Source organism: Ascaphus truei (genome assembly GCF_040206685.1).
Source record: "Ascaphus truei isolate aAscTru1 chromosome 2 unlocalized genomic scaffold, aAscTru1.hap1 SUPER_2_unloc_2, whole genome shotgun sequence".
Taxonomy (NCBI): Eukaryota; Metazoa; Chordata; class Amphibia; order Anura; family Ascaphidae; genus Ascaphus; species Ascaphus truei.
Genome location: NW_027453816.1, coordinates 303,229 through 325,016, shown reverse-complemented (window position 1 = coordinate 325,016; position 21,788 = coordinate 303,229). Strand labels below are relative to the sequence as shown.

At 53.3% G+C, this 21,788-nt stretch overlaps 1 protein-coding gene across 3 annotated transcripts in view; it reads left to right on the top strand.

The window, feature by feature from the left end:
• The window catches only part of LOC142473264 (diamine oxidase [copper-containing]-like), a 38,530-nt gene extending 17,117 nt beyond the window's left edge, over window positions 1-21,413 (top strand). For 2 of the 3 annotated variants that reach the window (XM_075580457.1, XM_075580458.1), the window contains 3 exons: window positions 11,054-11,342; window positions 11,471-11,603; window positions 15,987-21,413. In XM_075580457.1, coding sequence (XP_075436572.1) covers window positions 11,054-11,342; window positions 11,471-11,603; window positions 15,987-16,262 — 698 coding nt within the window. In that variant the 3' untranslated portion in view covers window positions 16,263-21,413. The remainder of the gene's footprint in view (window positions 1-11,053; window positions 11,343-11,470; window positions 11,604-15,986) is intronic. The other variant, XR_012790017.1, reaches the window with a different exon arrangement.
• The last annotated feature ends 375 nt before the right edge of the window (window positions 21,414-21,788 follow it).

Here is a 21,788-nt window from a genome sequence, read left to right as displayed (position 1 = left end):
ATCCCTGTGTAAGGGATAACTCACTCTCCCCGTCCCTATCTGCAGGGCTGGGAGGATACGCCCCTTACCCACCTATCCCTGTGTAAGGGATAACTCACTCTCCCCGTCCCTATCTGCAGGGCTGGGAGGATACGCCCCTTACCCACCTATCCCTGTGTAAGGGGTAACTCACTCTCCCCGTCCCTATCTGCAGGGCTGGGAGGATACGCCCCTTACCCACCTATCCCTGTGTAAGGGATAACTCACTCTCCCAGTCCCTATCTGCAGGGCTGGGAGGATACGCCCCTTACCCACCTATCCCTGTGTAAGGGATAACTCACTCTCCCAGTCCCTATCTGCAGGGCTGGGGGGATACGCCCCTTACCCACCTATCCCTGTGTAAGGGGTAACTCACTCTCCCAGTCCCTATCTGCAGGGCTGGGAGGATACGCCCCTTACCCACCTATCCCTGTGTAAGGGATAACTCACTCTCCCAGTCCCTATCTGCAGGGCTGGGAGGATACGCCTCTTACCCACCTATCCCTGTGTAAGGGATAACTCACTTCCCCCGTCCCTATCTGCAGGGCTGGGAGGATACGCCCCTTACCCACCTATCCCTGTGTAAGGGGTAACTCACTCTCCCCGTCCCTATCTGCAGGGCTGGGAGGATACGCCCCTTACCCACCTATCCCTGTGTAAGGGATAACTCACTCTCCCAGTCCCTATCTGCAGGGCAGGGAAGATACGCCTCTTACCCACCTATCCCTGTGTAAGGGATAACTCACTCCCCCAGTCCCTATCTGCAGGGCAGGGAAGATACGCCTCTTACCCACCTATCCCTGTGTAAGGGATAACTCACTCCCCCAGTCCCTATCTGCAGGGCTGGGAGGATACGCCCCTTACCCACCTATCCCTGTGTAAGGGGTAACTCACTCTCCCAGTCCCTATCTGCAGGGCTGGGAGGATACGCCCCTTACCCACCTATCCCTGTGTAAGGGATAACTCACTCTCCCAGTCCCTATCTGCAGGGCTGGGAGGATATGCCTCTTACCCACATATCCCTGTGTAAGGGATAACTCACTCTCCCTGTCCCTATCTGCAGAGCTGGGAGAATACGCCCCTTACCCACCTATCCCTGTGTAAGGGGTAACTCACTCCCCCAGTCCCTATCTGCAGGGCAGGGAAGATACGCCTCTTACCCACCTATCCCTGTGTAAGGGATAACTCACTCCCCCAGTCCCTATCTGCAGGGCAGGGAAGATACGCCTCTTACCCACCTATCCCTGTGTAAGGGATAACTCACTCCCCCAGTCCCTATCTGCAGGGCTGGGAGGATACACCCCTTACCCACCTATCCCTGTGTAAGGGGTAACTCACTCTCCCCGTCCCTATCTGCAGGGCAGGGAAGATACGCATCTTACCCACCTATCCCTGTGTAAGGGATAACTCACTCCCCCAGTCCCTATCTGCAGGGCAGGGAAGATACGCCTCTTACCCACCTATCCCTGTGTAAGGGATAACTCACTCCCCCAGTCCCTATCTGCAGGGCTGGGAGGATACGCCCCTTACCCACCTATCCCTGTGTAAGGGGTAACTCACTCTCCCAGTCCCTATCTGCAGGGCTGGGAGGATACGCCCCTTACCCACCTATCCCTGTGTAAGGGATAACTCACTCTCCCAGTCCCTATCTGCAGGGCTGGGAGGATATGCCTCTTACCCACCTATCCCTGTGTAAGGGATAACTCACTCTCCCTGTCCCTATCTGCAGAGCTGGGAGAATACGCCCCTTACCCACCTATCCCTGTGTAAGGGGTAACTCACTCTCCCCGTCCCTATCTGCAGGGCTGGGAGGATACGCCTCTTACCCACCTATCCCTGTGTAAGGGTTAACTCACTCTCCCAGTCCCTATCTGCAGGGCTGAGAGGATACGCCTCTTACCCACCTATCCCTGTGTAAGGGATAACTCACTTCCCCCGTCCCTAGCTGCAGGGCTGGGAGGATACGCCCCTTACCCACCTATCCCTGTGTAAGGGGTAACTCACTCTCCCCGTCCCTATCTGCAGGGCTGGGAGGATACACCCCTTACCCACCTATACCTGTGTAAGGGATAACTCACTTCCCCGTCCCTATCTGCAGGGCTGGGAGGATACGCCCCTTACCCACCTATCCCTGTGTAAGGGGTAACTCACTCTCCCAGTCCCTATCTGCAGGGCTGGGGGGATACTCCCCTTACCCACCTATCCCTGTGTAAGGGATAACTCTCTCTCCCAGTCCCTATCAGCAGGGCTGGGAGGATACGCCCCTTACCCACCTATCCCTGTGTAAGGGGTAACTCACTCTCCCAGTCCCTATCTGCAGGGCTGGGGGGATACGCCCCTTACCCACCTATCCCTGTGTAAGGGGTAACTCACTCTCCCAGTCCCTATCTGCAGGGCTGGGAGGATACGCCTCTTACCCACCTATCCCTGTGTAAGGGATAACTCACTCCCCCAGTCCCTATCTGCAGGGCTGGGAGGATACGCCTCTTACCCACCTATCCCTGTGTAAGGGATAACTCACTCCCCCAGTCCCTATCTGCAGAGCTGGGAGGATACGCCCCTTACCCACCTATCCCTGTGTAAGGGATAACTCACTCTCCCAGTCCCTATCTGCAGAGCTGGGAGGATACGCCCCTTACCCACCTATCCCTGTGTAAGGGATAACTCACTCCCCCAGTCCCTATCTGCAGAGCTGGGAGGATACGCCCGTTACACACCTATCCCTGTGAAAGGGATAACTCACTTCCCCAGTCCCTATCTGCAGGGCTGGGGGGGATACACCTCTTACCCACCTATCCCTGTGTAAGGGGTAACTCACTCCCCAGTCCCTATCTGCAGGGCTGGGGGGATATGCCCCTTACTCACCTATCCCTGTGTAATGGGTAACTCACTCTCCCAGTCTCTATCTGCAGGGCTGGGAGGATACACCCCTTACCCACCTATCCCTGTGTAAGGGATAACTCACTTCCCCCGTCCCTATCTGCAGGGCTGGGAGGATACGCCCCTTACCCACCTATCCCTGTGTAAGGGGTAACTCACTCTCCCAGTCCCTATCTGCAGGGCTGGGAGGATACGCCCCTTACCCACCTATCCCTGTGTAAGGGGTAACTCACTCTCCCAGTCCCTATCTGCAGGGCTGGGAGGATGTGCCCCTTACCCACCTATCCCTGTGTAAGGGATAACTCACTCCCCCAGTCCCTATCTGCAGGGCTGGGGGGATACGCCCCTTACCCACCTATCCCTGTGTAAGGGGTAACTCACTCTCCCAGTCCCTATCTGCAGGGCTGGGAGGATACGCCCCTTACCCACCTATCCCTGTGTAAGGGGTAACTCACTCTCCCAGTCCCTATCTGCAGGGCTGGGAGGATACGCCCCTTACCCACCTATCCCTGTGTAAGGGATAACTCACTCCCCCAGTCCCTATCTGCAGGACTGGGAGGATACGCCCCTTACCCACCTATCCCTGTGTAAGGGATAACTCACTCCCCCAGTCCCTATCTGCAGGGCTGGGACGATACGCCCCTTACCCACCTATCCCTGTGTACGAGATAACTCACTCCCCCAGCCCCTATCTGCAGGGCTGGGAGGATACGCCCCTTACCCACCTATCCCGGTGTAAGGGGTAACTCACTCTCCCCGTCCCTATCTGCAGGGCTGGGAGGATACGCCCCTTACCCACCTATCCCTGTGTAAGGGATAACTCACTTCCCCGTCCCTATCTGCAGGGCTGGGGGGATACGCCCCTTACCCACCTATCCCTGTGTAAGGGGTAACTCACTCTCCCAGTCCCTATCTGCAGGGCTGGGGGGATACGCCCCTTACCCACCTATCCCTGTGTAAGGGATAACTCTCTCTCCCAGTCCCTATCTGCAGGGCTGGGAGGATACGCCCCTTACCCACCTATCCCAGTGTATGGGATAACTCACTCTCCCTGTCCCTATCTGCAGGGCTGGGGGGATACGTCCCTTACCCACCTATCCCTGTGTAAGGGATAACTCACTCCCCCCGTCCCTATCTGCAGGGCTGGGAGGATACGCCCCTTACCCACCTATCCCTGTGTAAGGGGTAACTCACACTCCCAGTCCCTATCTGCAGGGCTGGGAGGATATGCCACTTACCCACCTATCCCGATGTAAGGGGTAACTCACTCTCCCCGTCCCTATCTGCAGGGCTGGGAGGATACACCCCTTACCCACCTATCCCTGTGTATGGGATAACTCAAACTCCCAGTCCCTATCTGCAGGGCTGGGAGGATACGCCCCTTACCCACCTATCCCTGTGTAAGGGATAACTCACTTCCCCAGTCCCTATCTGCAGGGCTGGGGGGATACGCCCCTTACCCACTTATCCCTGTGTAAGGGATAACTCACTTCCCCGTCCCTATCTGCAGGGCTGGGAGGATACGACTCTTACCCACCTATCCCTGTGTAAGGGGTAACTCACTCTCCCTGTCCCTATCTGCAGGGCTGGGAGGATATTCCCCTTACCCACCTATCCCTGTGTAAGGGGTAACTCACTCCCCCAGTCCCTATCTGCAGGGCTGGGAGGGTACGCCCCTTACCCACCTATCCCTGTGTAAGGGGTAACTCACTCTCCCAGTCCCTATCTGCAGGGCTGGGAGGATACACCCCTTACCCACCTATCCCTGTGTAAGGGGTAACTCACTCCCCCAGTCCCTATCTGCAGGGCTGGGAGGATACGCCCCTTACCCACCTGTCCCTGTGTAAGGGATAACTCACTCCCCCAGTCCCTATCTGCAGGGCTGGGAGGATACGCCCCTTACCCACCTATCCCTGTGTAAGGGGTAACTCACTCCCCCCGTCCCTATCTGCAGGGCTGGGAGGATACGCCCCTTACCCACCTATCCCTGTGTAAGGGATAACTCACTCCCCCAGTCCCTATCTGCAGGGCTGGGAGGATACGCCCCTTACCCACCTATCCCTGTGTAAGGGATAACTCACTCTCCCAGTCCCTATCTGCAGGGCTGGGAGGATACACCCCTTACCCACCTATCCCTGTGTAAGGGATAACTCACTCTCCCAGTCCCTATCTGCAGGGCTGGGAGGATACGCCCCTTACCCACCTATCCCTGTGTAAGGGATAACTCACTCCCCCCTCCCTATCTGCAGGGCTGGGAGGATACGCCCCTTACCCACCTATCCCTGTGTAAGGGGTAACTCACTCCCCCAGTCCCTATCTGCAGGGCTGGGAGGATACGCCCCTTACCCACCTATCCCTGTGTAAGGGATAACTCTATCTCCCATGTCCCTATCTGCAGGGCTGGGAGGATACACCCCTTACCCACCTATCCCTGTGTATGGGATAACTCAAACTCCCAGTCCCTATCTGCAGGGCTGGGAGGATACGCCCCTTACCCACCTATCCCTGTGTAAGGGATAACTCACTTCCCCAGTCCCTATCTGCAGGGCTGGGAGGATACGCCCCTTACCCATCTATCCCTGTGTAAGGGGTAACTCACTCTCCCAGTCCCTATCTGCAGGGCTGGGGGGATACGCCCCTTACCCACCTATCCCTGTGTAAGGGATAACTCACTCTCCCAGTCCCTATCTGCAGGGCTGGGGGGATACGCCCCTTACCCACCTATCCCTGTGTAAGGGATAACTCACTCCCCCGTCCCTATCTGCAGGGCTGGGAGGATACGCCTCTTACCCACCTATCCCTGTGTAAGGGGTAACTCACTCTCCCTGTCCCTATCTGCAGGGCTAGGAGGATATTCCCCTTACCCACCTATCCCTGTGTAAGGGGTAACTCACTCTCCCAGTCCCTATCTGCAGGGCTGGGAGGATACGCCCCTTACCCACCTATCCCTGTGTAAGGGGTAACTCACTCTCCCAGTCCCTATCTGCAGGGCTGGGAGGATACGCCCCTTACCCACCTGTCCCTGTGTAAGGGATAACTCACTCCCCCAGTCCCTATCTGCAGGGCTGGGAGGATACGCCTCTTACCCACCTATCTCTGTGTAAGAGATAACTCACTCTCCCAGTCCCTATCTGCAGGGCTGGGAGGATACGCCCCTTACCCACCTATCCCTGTGTAAGGGGTAACTCACTCTCCCAGTCCCTATCTGCAGGGCTGGGAGGATACGCCCCTTACCCACCTATCCCTGTGTAAGGGATAACTCACTCCCCCAGTCCCTATCTGCAGGGCTGGGAGGATACGCCCCATACCCACCTATCCCTGTGTAAGGGATAACTCACTCCCCAGTCCCTATCTGCAGGGCTGGGGGGGATACACCTCTTACCCACCTATCCCTGTGTAAGGGGTAACTCACTCCCCAGTCCCTATCTGCAGGGCTGGGAGGATACGCCCCTTACCCACCTATCCTTGTGTAAGAGATAACTCACTCTCCTAGTCCCTATCTGCAGGGCTGGGAGGATACGCCCCTTACCCACCTATCCCTGTGTAAGAGATAACTCACTCTCCCAGTCCCTATCTGCAGGGCAGGGAGGATACGCCCCTTACCCACCTATCCCTGTGTAAGAGATTACTCACTCTCCCAGTCCCTATCTGCAGGGCTGGGAGGATACGCCTCTTACCCACCTATCCCTGTGTAAGGGATAACTCACTCTCCCTGTCCCTATCTGCAGGGCTGGGAGGATACACCCCTTACCCACCTTTCCCTGTGTAAGGGATAACTCACTCTCCCTGTCCCTCTCTGCAGGGCTGGGGGGATACGCCCCTTACCCACCTATCCCTGTGTAAGAAATAACTCACTCTCCCTGTCCCTATCTGCAGAGCTGGGAGGATACGCCCCTTACCCACCTATCCCTTTGTAAGGAATAACTCACTCTCCCAGTCCCTATCTGCAGGGCTGGAAGGATACGCCTCTTACCCACATATCCCTGTGTAAGGGTTAACTCACTCTCCCAGTCTCTATCTGCAGGGCTGGGAGGATACGCCTCTTACCCACCTATCCCTGTGTAAGGGGTAACTCACTCCCCCCGTCCCTATCTGCAGGGCTGGGAGGATACGCCCCTTACCCACCTATCCCTGTGTAAGGGATAACTCACTCCCCCAGTCCCTATCTGCAGAGCTGGGGGGATACGCCTCTTACCTACCTATCCCTGTGTAAGGGATAACTCACTCTCCCAGTCCCTATCTGCAGGGCTGGGAGGATACGCCCCTTACCCACCTATCCCTGTGTAAGGGATAACTCACTCCCCCGGTCCCTATCTGCAGGGCTGGGAGGATACGTCCCTTACCCACCTATCCCTGTGTAAGGGATAACTCACTCTCCCAGTCCCTATCTGCAGAGCTGGGGGGATACGCCCCTTACCCACCTATCCCTGTGTAAGGGATCACTCACTCCCCCAGTCCCTATCTGCAGGGCTGGGAGGATACACCCCTTACCCACCTATCCCTGTGTAAGGGGTAACTCACTCTCCCAGTCCCTATCTGCAGGGCTGGGAGGATACACCCCTTACCCACCTATCCCTGTGTAAGGGATAACTCACTCCCCCAGTCCCTATCCGCAGGGCTGGGAGGATACACCCCTTACCCACCTATCCCTGTGTAAGTGGTAACTCACTCCACAGTCCCTATCTGCAGGGCTGGGAGGATACGCCCCTTACCCACCTATCCCTGTGTAAGGGATAACTCACTCTCCCAGTCCCTATCTGCAGGGCTGGGAGGATACACTCCTTACCCACCTATCCCTGTGTAAGGGATAACTCACTCCCCAGTCTCCTTCTGCAGGGCTGGGAGGATACGCCCCTTACCCACCTATCCCTGTGTAAGGGGTAACTCGCTCTCCCAGTCTCTATCTGCAGGGCTGGGAGGATACGCCCCTTACCCACCTATCCCTGTATAAGGGGTAACTCACTCTCCCAGTCCCTATCTGCAGGGCTGGGGGGATACGCCTCTTTCCCACCTATCCCTGTGTAAGGGGTAACTCACTGTCCCAGTCCCTCTCTGCAGGGCTGGGGGGATACACCCCTTACCCACCTATCCCTGTGTAAGGAATAACTCACTCTCCCAGTCCCTCTCTGCAGGGCTGGGGGGATACGCCCCTTACCCACCTATCCCTGTGTAAGGGCTAACTCACTACCCCAGTCCCTATCTGCAGGGCTGGGGGGATATGCCCCTTACCCACCTATCCCTGTGTAAGGGATAACTCACTCCCCCCGTCCCTATCTGCAGGGCTGGGAGGATACGCCCCTTACCCACCTATCCCTGTGTAAGGGATAACTCACTCTCCCAGTCCCTATTTGCAGGGCTGGGAGGATATGCCCCTTACCCACCTATCCCTGTGTAAAGACTAACTCACATCCCCAGTCCCTATCTGCAGGGCTGGGGGGGATACACCTCTTACCCACCTATCCCTGTGTAAGGGGTAACTCACTCCCCAGTCCCTATCTGCAGGGCTGGGAGGATACGCCCCTTACCCACCTATCCCTGTGTAAGGGGTAACTCACTCCCCCAGTCCGTATCTGCAGGGCTGGGAGGATACACCCCTTACCCACCTATCCCTGTGTAAGGGATAACTCACTCTCCCAGTCTCTATCTGCAGGGCTGGGGGGATACGCCCCTTACCCACCTATCCCTGTGTAAGGGATAACTCACACTCCCCGTCCCTATCTGCAGGGCTGAGAGGATACGCCCCTTACCCACCTATCCCTGTGTAAGGGATAACTCGCTCTCCCAGTCCCTATCTGCAGGGCTGGGGGGATATGCCCCTTACTCACCTATCCCTGTGTAATGGGTAACTCACTCTCCCAGTCCCTATCTGCAGGGCTGGGAGGATACGCCCCTTACCCACCTATCCCTGTGTAAGGGATAACTCACTCTCCCAGTCTCTATCTGCAGGGCTGGGGGGATACGCCCCTTACCCACCTATCCCTGTGTAAGGGATAACTCACACTCCCCGTCCCTATCTGCAGGGCTGAGAGGATACGCCCCTTACCCACCTATCCCTGTGTAAGGGATAACTCGCTCTCCCAGTCCCTATCTGCAGGGCTGGGGGGATATGCCCCTTACTCACCTATCCCTGTGTAATGGGTAACTCACTCTCCCAGTCCCTATCTGCAGGGCTGGGAGGATACGCCCCTTACCCACCTATCCCTGTGTAAGGGATAACTCACTGTCCCAGTCCCTCTCTGCAGGGCTGGGGGGATACGCCCCTTACCCACCTATCCCTGTGTAAGGGATAACTCACTTCCTCAGGCCCTATCTGCAGGGCTGGGAGGATACGCCCCTTACCCACCTATCCCTGTGTAAGGGATAACTCACTCTCCCAGTCTCCCAGTAAGCTATCGTTAGCATGTAGTTAGGAGGACACTCCGCTAAGCTATCCTTAGCATGGAGGTAGGAGGACACTCCGCTAAGCTATCCTTAGCATGGAGGTAGGAGGACACTCCGCTAAGCTATCCTTAGCATGGAGGTAAGAGGACACTCCGCTAAGCTATCCTTAGCATGGAGGTAGGAGGACACTCCGCTAAGCTATCCTTAGCATGGAGGTAAGAGGACACTCCGCTAAGCTATCCTTAGCATGGAGGTAGGAGGACACTCCGCTAAGCTATCCTTAGCATGGAGGTAAGAGGACACTCCGCTAAGCTATCCTTAGCATGGAGGTAGGAGGACACTCCGCTAAGCTATCCTTAGCATGGAGGTAGGAGGACACTCCGCTAAGCTATCCTTAGCATGGAGGTAGGACACTCCGCTAAGCTATCCTTAGCATGGAGGTAGGAGGACACTCCGCTAAGCTATCCTTAGCATGGAGGTAGGAAGACACTCCGCTAAGCTATCCTTAGCATGGAGGTAGGAGGACACTCCGCTAAGCTATCCTTAGCATGGAGGTAGGAAGACACTCCGCTAAGCTATCCTTAGCATGGAGGTAGGAGGACACACCGCTAAGCTATCCTTAGCATGGAGGTAGGAGGACACTCCGCTAAGCTATCCTTAGCATTGAGGTAGGAGGAGCGACCTATCAGAGCGTGGGAATCTTTCCCACCAGCCAATAGAAACAGGGGCTCGTTTCTTTGGCTGCCGTCAGAGGGGCATGTTGAGCCGGCTCGGGATGCCCTGTGGGTGGGACATATGGTCTGGCCAATAGGAAAAGCACCTACGATCGCCATCTTTTCCTTAGCCAGTCCATTGCCTCTCGCTGGGCAAGCTCAACTGAGTCAAGGCACCAGAGTACCCTCCCCATAGGGAGACTCCGGACCAGTACTCTACCCTGTACCCGGCCACTTAGCACCCCGACACCTCTCAACAACCCGTCTCCCCTTTGAACTACGGACTCTATATAGACATGCTGGTGTCTGTGCTGATGCCCGGGCTGACTGTATAGAGCCTTATAGTAAATGTACAAAACACCGTAAGTCATACTTTAATAAAGCATACATTTTGGGGTACCTCATATTCACATATTCATAAGGGAAATGTATTAGGGATATTTGGGCTCAAAATCCAGGAGTCTGGGGGACACAGGGAAGCCCCGGTGTAATTCACCCCGCGTACCAGAAAATCATGCCCGCTCGCTGGGGGGGAATTAAAGGACTACCGGTAACTTCGGCCCCCGAACTCCTGCAAACAAAATAATTGTATTTCTACCCAAGTATCCCCCCTAAAACTGAGACACAAGAAATCTCACCGTTCTAGGGCCAAGGGAACATGAAATAGAAAAAAGCAGGGGTCACTTTATTCTCCAGCATGTATTACCCCTGGTCCCTGGCTTATGGTGCTTATGTAGCTACCAGGGACCCCACAGGTTCAGGGGTAACCAGAGGGCGTAACCTTTATTAGATAGCCTGGTTAATCTCCAACGAGGAAAGGGAATTGTGCGCGAATGTAACATTGTAACAAGTTGTGTTGGTAAGGGACTGGTGACTGTTTCCGGGTCACTATAGATTCTTATGGAGTGTCTGTGATATTCTGATTTATTCTGAGATATCACCATGGGCATAATAATGATCTCTATGCGAGCTACACACCAACCCAACATGACTTCAACCAGGGGATGAGAGCGTTGCAAGTGTCTGATGGTCCGATTCCCACCTCTCTCTCCTACACGCAGGTGCAGAAAACAGCTTCGAAACGGTGAACCTGAAATTTGAGAACCTCACAAACCCATGGAGCCCAGGGGACTTCATTGTCCAGCCACGGATTGAGCGTACGGCGAGGGTCACTGAGAAGCAGGCTGCTTTCCGCTTTGGGGCACCGCTCCCCAAGTACTTGATGTTCAAAAACCCCAATAAGCAGAACAAATGGGGTCACCCAAAGAGCTACCGCATCCAGTACAACTCCCACGGTGACCGCGTGCTGCCCAGGCGCTGGAAAGAAGAGAGGGGCATCGCCTGGTCCAGGTAGGAATCCTCGCTATCCAGGGTCAGAAAATATATGGGGTCCCATTAAGGTCTACGGGGGAAATAGCGTTACATGAAACGATGGGGCCTCTCCACTGTCTGCCTGACCCGTCCATGTGTGTGTGCAGATACAGCCTGGCGGTGACACGTCACAGTGACGCCGAGATGACCAGCAGTAGCCTGTACGCCCAGAATGACCCCTGGAACCCCATCGTTAACTTTCAGGACTTCATCAGCAACAACGAAGACATCGTGAACAAGGTAAACGCTGCGCCCGGCGCAGTCTGACTCGCTCCATCCTACGGAGAGGAAGGGACGTCCACAATCTAAAACTGAGGAGGCCAACTCCATCCAGAGGGCCACCAACAGGCCAGGTATCAGGGATATCCCTGCTTCAGCATAGGTGGCTCAATCAGTGGCTCAGTCATAATGGCAGACTCACCTGTGCTGAAGCAGGGACACCCCGAGTACCCGACCTGCTGGTGGCCCTTGTGGACTGGAGTTGGCCACCCCTGGTCTAAAACCTTAATAAAAGATTCCGGCTCCACCAGAGGGAGCCGCTGAGCCGCCTCTCACGGGCTTAATGCCGGGGATTGGTACTTGTATGTATTTTAAATCAGAGAACAGTGAATAATGCGTCAATGTTCGTTCTTGACCTGCGACCCGGAGCTGGGAGCGGGACTTTCGCTTCGCTTCTTTCTGTTGTATGTGGTTACTGGGGCGGATTTAAAGTTACTCTGCCACGGTTTGGCGTAAGATCTGGTTTTGCACCAGGTGCTACTTAGCTCCGGATTTCGAGGTTTTACGAAGCCGGAGCACGATTGGTCTCGCAGTGGGTGGTGTTACCCCAGAGTATAGGCTAACAGGGAATAATATAATCCTGCTCTCTGATTGGTCTCGCAGTGGGTGGTGTTACCCCAGAGTATAGGCTAACAGGGAATAATAAAATCCTGCTCTCTGATTGGTCTCGCAGTGGGTGGTGTTACCCCAGAGTATAGGCTAACAGGGAATAATAAAATCCTGCTCTCTGATTGGTCTCGCAGTGGGTGGTGTTACCCCAGAGTATAGGCTAACAGGGAATAATAAAATCCTGCTCTCTGATTGGTCTCGCAGTGGGTGGTGTTACCCCAGAGTATAGGCTAACAGGGAATAATATAATCCTGCTCTCTGATTGGTCTCGCAGTGGGTGGTGTTACCCCTGAGTATAGGCTAACAGGGAATAATAACATCCTGCTCTCTGATTGGTCTCGCAGTGGGTGGTGTTACCCCAGAGTATAGGCTAACAGGGAATAATAACATCCTGCTCTCTGATTGGTCTCGCAGTGGGTGGTGTTACCCCTGAGTATAGGCTAACAGGGAATAATAAAATCCTGCTCTCTGATTGGTCTCGCAGTGGGTGGTGTTACCCCTGAGTATAGGCTAACAGGGAATAATAAAATCCTGCTCTCTGATTGGTCTCGCAGTGGGTGGTGTTACCCCAGAGTATACACTGGCGACACACTTTATTCGAGCTTGGCTAGTCCCACGAATTCGGGTATACCCGGGTGTATTGAGGTTTGTGACTGTTTTCTGCCCGAGTGCATTGAGTTATTTTCCAAGCAGGGATTGAAGCATTTTATTCCCGCTGGCTGCAATACTGCACAGTATATATATATAAACTGCATTACAATTCATGAATTTATGCCATCTGGTAGACACGCGAAGCATTGCAGCCTATTAAATCCTAATCATTATCATTTAACAGATCAGCCGCCCATCAGCCAGGCATGAACCCAGGCTGGGAAGGCAAATGCAACGGGGCTTGTCAGAGGTTAGGAGTGGCGCATTCCAGGTATCTGCCAGGTACATACCGGGTATTTGCTCGAATAAAGTGTGTCGGTGCAGTAGGCTAACAGGGAATAATAAAATCCTGCTCTCTGATTGGTCTCGCAGTGGGTGGTGTTACCCCAGAGTATAGGCTAACAGGGAATAATATAATCCTGCTCTCTGATTGGTCTCGCAGTGGGTGGTGTTACCCCAGAGTATAGGCTAACAGGGAATAATATAATCCTGCTCTCTGATTGGTCTCGCAGTGGGTGGTGTTACCCCTGAGTATAGGCTAACAGGGAATAATAACATCCTGCTCTCTGATTGGTCTCGCAGTGGGTGGTGTTACCCCAGAGTATAGGCTAACAGGGAATAATAACATCCTGCTCTCTGATTGGTCTCGCAGTGGGTGGTGTTACCCCTGAGTATAGGCTAACAGGGAATAATAAAATCCTGCTCTCTGATTGGTCTCGCAGTGGGTGGTGTTACCCCTGAGTATAGGCTAACAGGGAATAATAAAATCCTGCTCTCTGATTGGTCTCGCAGTGGGTGGTGTTACCCCAGAGTATAGGCTAACAGGGAATAATAAAATCCTGCTCTCTGATTGGTCTCGCAGTGGGTGGTGTTACCCCAGAGTATAGGCTAACAGGGAATAATATAATCCTGCTCTCTGATTGGTCTCGCAGTGGGTGGTGTTACCCCAGAGTATAGGCTAACAGGGAATAATAAAATCCTGCTCTCTGATTGGTCTCGCAGTGGGTGGTGTTACCCCAGAGTATAGGCTAACAGGGAATAATAAAATCCTGCTCTCTGATTGGTCTCGCAGTGGGTGGTGTTACCCCAGAGTATAGGCTAACAGGGAATAATAAAATCCTGCTCTCTGATTGGTCTCGCAGTGGGTGGTGTTACCCCAGAGTATAGGCTAACAGGGAATAATAAAATCCTGCTCTCTGATTGGTCTCGCAGTGGGTGGTGTTACCCCAGAGTATAGGCTAACAGGGAATAATAAAATCCTGCTCTCTGATTGGTCTCGCAGTGGGTGGTGTTACCCCTGAGTATAGGCTAACAGGGAATAATAAAATCCTGCTCTCTGATTGGTCTCGCAGTGGGTGGTGTTACCCCAGAGTATAGGCTAACAGGGAATAATAAAATCCTGCTCTCTGATTGGTTAAGATTCCAGGTATGTACCCCTGCAGGAACGCCCAGAATTGAACAAACCAGAGAACATCGCCATTCAGTATCAGTCACTATCCCCCCCGCCCGCTCTCCTATCCCCCCCGCCCGCTCTCCTATCCCCCCCGCCCGCTCTCCTATCCCCCCGCCCGCTCTCCTATCCCCCCCGCCCGCTCTCCTATCCCCCCCGCCCGCTCTCCTATCCCCCCCGCCCGCTCTCCTATCCCCCCCGCCCGCTCTCCTATCCCCCCCGCCCGCTCTCCTATCCCCCCCACCCGCTCTCCTATCCCCCCGCCCGCTCTCCTATCCCCCCCGCCCGCTCTCCTATCCCCCCCGCCCGCTCTCCTATCCCCCCCGCCCGCTCTCCTATCCCCCCGCCCGCTCTCCTATCCCCCCCGCCCGCTCTCCTATCCCCCCTGCCCGCTCTCCTATCCCCCCTGCCTGCCCTCCTTTCCCCCGCCCGCTCTCCTATCCCCCCCGCCCGCTCTCCTATCCCCCCGCCTGCCCTCCTATCCCCCCCGCCCGCTCTCCTATCCCCCCCGCCCGCTCTCCTATCCCCCCCGCCCGCTCTCCTATCCCCCCGCCTGCTCTCCTATCCCCCCGCTTGCCCTCCTATCCCCCCGCCTGCTCTCCTATCCCCCCGCCTGCTCTCCTATCCCCCCCCCTGCCTGCCCTCCTATCCCCCCCCGCCCGCTCTCCTATTTCCCCCCTCTCCCCCCCCCCCCGCCCACTCTCATCCCTCACAGATTTATGGGAGGAAATTAATCTGAAAGAAATTGGATTTTTTCCCTATCACAAATATCATAAAATTACTTTCTCGGATTTCCAATTTTGCGGCTGAGAGACTTTACTGTATGTACATAAATAAGTGGCAACATTATTAACATTTCCGCAGATGAACAAACTAAAAAACGTGCCCCCGTCTGCAGATCAGCCCCCCCTCTTCCCATTCCTCGGTTTGTCCCCCTGATTGAAGGTGGGAAGGGGGGGGTGATTTAGGCGAGGGGGGGAAGGCGAGGGGGGGGGGAAGGCGAGGGGGGGTTGTTTTTATGACATTACAAGACTGACAAACTCTCTGATGAAAAAAAAAATATTTTCAAATACAGAAGTATCCATCGCCCCATCTCACGGTATTTCCATCGCCCCATCTCACGGTATTTCCATCGCCCCATCTCACGGTATTTCCATCGCCCCATCTCACGGTATTTCCATCGCCCCATCTCACGGTATTTCCATCGCCCCATCTCACGGTATTTCCATCGCCCCATCTCACGGTATTTCCATCGCCCCATCTCACGGTATTTCCATCGCCCCATCTCACGGTATTTCCATTGCCGAGATAGCTCCGTGCATTTCTCAACGGAAGAAACACTGTGAGTAGTGGGTTGTGTCCGCTGCATTCAGAGCGGGTGGAAATGAGCGGAGCAGAATAGAATACATTATATTATGTGCTCTAAGTAACGCTTTCCTACCGCCTCTTACTGACGCGCCCCAACTCACACGCTGGGCAAACAAGGTGCAAAGAACATGAATACATGGATAGTAAGGCACAGAAGGAAAGGCCTCTCCTGGGACCAATGTTACTGCACTCTTAGCTACACACACTCTGTAGAGCTTCTCACCTGGACATGTCTGTAGCTGAGTGTCACTGTGCTTCTTCCTTAGGATCTGGTCGCCTGGGTGACAGTGGGATTCCTGCACATTCCCCATGCTGAGGACATCCCCAACACTGCCACCCCAGGCAACGCTGTGGGCTTCTTCCTGCGCCCCTTTAACTTCTTCAACGAGGACCCCTCTGTGGCCACCAAGAGTACAGTCATTGTGAGACCCACGGACCATACCTTCACCAAGGTGAACATCCAGCGCTGGACTCCCGAGGTCGTCGGCCACTGTGTCTCTGATCAGCCGTTCCATTACAATGGGACTTACATGTACGACTGAGTCCGTAACAGAGGGATGGATTCCTAAGGAGGACCATGGGATGTCTAGAGAGACGAGCGAGTGTGGGCAGTGAGACTGGGAACTATGTGTCATTCGCCAGTCTGTGAGAGAAGGCAAGCCTCATTGGGCTGCTGGTGGTGTGGCTGCTTAGGGGTGGGAACAGCTAAGGATGGCACATCTGGCGAAAGAAGCAAACATTTTACCAAGCGAAGGTCTCGGACAATAGGCGGTCCTTATGTCTGCCACCCAGCTCCCTGTCCCAATGGAATAAGTCTCAGTAACAGAGAAATGGGATGTCATTAAGGGCCATCGGGCACAGTCACTCTGCCCATGTTCTCTATTGTTTTACTAGAGGTGGGCACAGTCACTCTGCCCATGTTCTCTATTGTTTTACTAGTGGTGGGCACAGTCACTCTGCCCATGTTCTCTATTGTTTTACTAGAGGTGGCACAGTCACTCTGCCCATGTTACCTATTGTTTTACTAGATGTGGCACAGTCACTCTGCCCATGTTTTCTATTGTTTTACTAGAGGTGGGCACAGTCACTCTGCCCATGTTCTCTATTGTTTTACTAGAGGTGGGCACAGTCACTCTGCCCATGTTCTCTATTGCTTTACTAGAGGTGGGCACAGTCACTCTGCCCATGTTATCTATTGTTTTACTAGAGGTTGCACAGTCACTCTGCCCATGTTATCTATTGTTTTACTAGAGGTGGGCACAGTCACTCTGCCCATGTTCTCTATTGTTTTACTAGAGGTGGGCACAGTCACTCTGCCCATGTTCTCTATTGCTTTACTAGAGGTGGGCACAGTCACTCTGCCCATGTTCTCTATTGCTTTACTAGAGGTGGGCACAGTCACTCTGCCCATGTTATCTATTGTTTTACTAGAGGTTGCACAGTCACTCTGCCCATGTTATCTATTGTTTTACTAGAGGTGGGCACAGTCACTTTGCCCATGTTCTCTATTGTTTTACTAGAGGTGGGCACAGTCACTCTGCCCATGTTATCTATTGTTTTACTAGAGGTGGCACAGTCACTCTGCCCATGTTATCTATTGTTTTATTAGAGGTGGCACAGTCACTCTGCCCATGTTATCTATTGTTTTACTAGAGGTGGCACAGTCACTCTGCCCATGTTCTCTATTGTTTTACTAGAGGTGGCACAGTCACTCTGCCCATGTTATCTATTGTTTTACTAGAGGTGGGCACAGTCACTCTGCCCATGTTCTCTATTGTTTTACTAGAGGTGGGCACAGTCACTCTGCCCATGTTATCTATTGTTTTACTAGAGGTGGGCACAGTCACTCTGCCCATGTTATCTATTGTTTTACTAGAGGTGGGCACAGTCACTCTGCCCATGTTACCTATTGTTTTACTAGAGGTGGCACAGTCACTCTGCCCATGTTCTCTATTGTTTTACTAGAGGTGAGCACAGTCACTCTGCCCATGTTATCTATTGTTTTACTAGAGGTGGCACAGTCACTCTGCCCATGTTATCTATTGTTTTACTAGAGGTGGCACAGTCACTCTGCCCATGTTTTCTATTGTTTTACTAGAGGTGGCACAGTCACTCTGCCCATGTTACCTATTGTTTTACTAGATGTGGCACAGTCACTCTGCCCATGTTCTCTATTGTTTTACTAGAGGTGGGCACAGTCACTCTGCCCATGTTATCTATTGTTTTACTAGAGGTGGCACAGTCACTCTGCCCATGTTATCTATTGTTTTACTAGAGGTGGGCACAGTCACTCTGCCCATGTTCTCTATTGCTTTACTAGAGGTGGGCACAGTCACTCTGCCCATGTTATCTATTGTTTTACTAGAGGTTGCACAGTCACTCTGCCCATGTTATCTATTGTTTTACTAGAGGTGGGCACAGTCACTCTGCCCATGTTCTCTATTGTTTTACTAGAGGTGGGCACAGTCACTCTGCCCATGTTATCTATTGTTTTACTAGAGGTGGCACAGTCACTCTGCCCATGTTATCTATTGTTTTATTAGAGGTGGCACAGTCACTCTGCCCATGTTATCTATTGTTTTACTAGAGGTGGCACAGTCACTCTGCCCATGTTCTCTATTGTTTTACTAGAGGTGGCACAGTCACTCTGCCCATGTTATCTATTGTTTTACTAGAGGTGGGCACAGTCACTCTGCCCATGTTCTCTATTGTTTTACTAGAGGTGGGCACAGTCACTCTGCCCATGTTATCTATTGTTTTACTAGAGGTGGGCACAGTCACTCTGCCCATGTTATCTATTGTTTTACTAGAGGTGGGCACAGTCACTCTGCCCATGTTACCTATTGTTTTACTAGAGGTGGCACAGTCACTCTGCCCATGTTCTCTATTGTTTTACTAGAGGTGAGCACAGTCACTCTGCCCATGTTATCTATTGTTTTACTAGAGGTGGCACAGTCACTCTGCCCATGTTATCTATTGTTTTACAAGAGGTGAGCACAGTCACTCTGCCCATGTTATCTATTGTTTTACTAGAGGTGGCACAGTCACTCTGCCCATGTTATCTATTGTTTTACTAGAGGTGGCACAGTCACTCTGCCCATGTTTTCTATTGTTTTACTAGAGGTGGCACAGTCACTCTGCCCATGTTACCTATTGTTTTACTAGATGTGGCACAGTCACTCTGCCCATGTTCTCTATTGTTTTACTAGAGGTGGGCACAGTCACTCTGCCCATGTTATCTATTGTTTTACTAGAGGTGGGCAAACTTGGTGCCTAAGTTTTCGAATCATGCTCAAATTATCCATTTTCAGTCACAAAACCATTGGCAACATTTGGCAGTTTTGCCAATCCTTTTAAATCCAAACCCTGAAATATGGCGCATTGAGGAAAGAGTGAGAGGGGTAAACAGAGAGAAAAGACAGGGGGGGGGGGAGAGGAAAGACAGAGGGGAGAGAGGAAAGGCACAAGTAGGAGAGAGACAGAGGACATAAACAGGAGAGAGAGAGAGGACATAAACAGGAGAGAGAAAAGACACAGCGAGATGAGAGCGAGAGAGGAGAGAAAGAGGGCACAGATAGGCAAGAGAGAGCGCACAGCAGCAGGGCACAGAGAGGCAAGAGAGAGCGCACAGCAGCAGGGCACCGAGAGAGGGAGCAGAGGAAAGAAAGAGGGCACAGATAGACAAGAGTGAGCGCACAGCAGCAGGGCACCGAGAGAGGGCACAAAGAGGAGAGAGTGAGAGGGCACAGTGGCGAGAGTGAGGGCACAGCAAGAGGGCACAGAGAAGAGAGAGGGGGCACAGAGAAGAGAGAGAGGGCACGTAGAGAGGAGAGAGAGGGGGCACAGCAAGGGGGCACGGAGAGAAGAGAGAGAGGGCACGTAGAGAAGAGTGGGGGCACAGAAAGAAAGAGAGGGCACAGGAAGAGGGCACATAGAGAGAAGAGAGAGGAGGCACAGCAAGAGGGCACACAGATGAAAGAGAGATAGAGGGGACACAGCAAGAGGGCCCAGAGAGAGAGGGCACAGAGCGGAGAAAGAGAGAGAGAGGGCACAGAGAGGAGAGATTACGAGGGCACAGAGAGAACATAGCAAGAGGGCACAGAGAGAGCATAGCAAGAGGGCACAGAGAGGAGAGAGAGAGGGCACAGCAAGAGGGCACAGAGAGGAGAGAGAGAGGGCACAGCAAGAGGGCACAGAGAGAAGAGAGAGAGGGCACAGCAAGAGGGCACAGAGAGGAGAGAGAGAGGGCACAGCAAGAGGGCACAGAGAGGAGAGAGAGAGGGCACAGCAAGAGGGCACAGAGAGGAGAGAGAGAGGGCATAGCAAGAGGGCACAGAGAGGAGAGAGATAGGGCACAGCAAGAGGGCACAGAGAGGAGAGAGATAGGACACAGCAAGAGGGCACAGAGAGGAGAGAGATAGGGCACAGCAAGAGGGCACAGAGAGGAGAGAGAGGGCATAGCAAGAGGGCACAGAGAGGAGAGAGATAGGGCACAGCAAGAGGGCACAGAGAGGAGAGAGAGAGGGCACAGCAAGAGGGCACAGAGAGGAGAGAGATAGGACACAGCAAGAGGGCACAGAGAGGAGAGAGATAGGACACAGCAAGAGGGCACAGAGAGGAGAGAGATAGGACACAGCAAGAGGGCACAGAGAGGAGAGAGATAGGGCACAGCAAGAGGGCACAGAGAGGAGAGATAACGAGGGCACAGAGAGGGCACAGAGAGGAGAGAGATAGGGCACAGCAAGAGGGCACAGAGAGGAGAGATAACGAGGGCACAGAGAGGGCACAGCAAGAGGGCACAGGGAGAGAGGGAGAGAGAGAGAGGGAGAGAGGGAGAGAGACAGACGACAGACAGACAGCAATAGGGCACAGAGTGGAGAGAGAAACTTAGTTGAGGACCCATTTATTTATATACCTCCAAATAGAGCCACGTATACTATAAGCCACGTGGAGAGATACTTGTGAACACACGATACCTGGGAAATATGGTAATGTAAATATGCAAAGTATATTCAAATCATTGTAATTTGCATATTTCCCAGGTATCGCAGCTGTGTTCACAGGTATCTCCCGGGAGGTGTAATTGTCTATATTTTGAGGTACAGTATATAAGAAAATTGGTTCTCTCCTAAATAGGATCCCCCCCCCTTCTCTCTCTCCCCTCTCAGCAAAAGTCATATTTCAGGGTCTTGATGTTGTGTGAATATAGAACTTTGTTATTCGCTGGAAAAATTCACCGTTTTACTAAAACTTTATTAGCAAAAAGTTACAGTGAAGGTTTTGGGATTTTTAAAACTTTATTTTTTTTAAGGGCTTAAAAATGTTTTTCTTAACCTGAATTTGGGTAAGTTCCCACATTTCTGCAAAGTCCCAATCTCTACCACTGCACTCTTCAACTGGTTCACTGCCTCTCTGCCAATGTTCCTATCCACACCTTCCCCCGCAGCATCCCCTTCCCCCTCCATGCTGTCCCTTGTCACCGTTTTATTACCCTTCCTATGTCTTCAAACACCACTTTCTCACCCCGCCTTATCTACCGTACATCTCCGTTGTTGGGTTTTTTCTTCTGCTTTCCTAACCTCTGTTTTAGCCACAGATTCCTTTGTAAACCAGTATTGCCGACCGGAGGAAGGGAGGAGAACTCTGTCCTATGCCATAAATTGTTAATCCAAATAAAAAAAGGTATCATCAAATACTGAAGAACTCATTTATTCTGCAATATATATATATGTATGTATGTAGCCCCGGTACCCTCCATGCTCCGGAGACCCCCCTCCCGAGGTGCCGAGAGGTTGCGGGTGCCGCCGGAGATAGTGGCGGACCCGCCGGCACGACGCGAGGGTGGGGGCCAGTGCAGGGAGCGCTCGGCGTCCCTGGAGCTCCGGCGGTGCACCACGGCTAGCAGGGGCTGCCATTGCCGCTACTCGCGCATGCGCAGTGATCGCGCATGCGCAGTGATCGCGCATGCGCAGAAGGTACCCTAGAGCTAGGGAGAAGTCGCGCGAGTACAGGAGCCCAGGAGAGGTTGCGGTGGCCATTGGAGACTCGCGCATGCGCAGGGCAAGTGC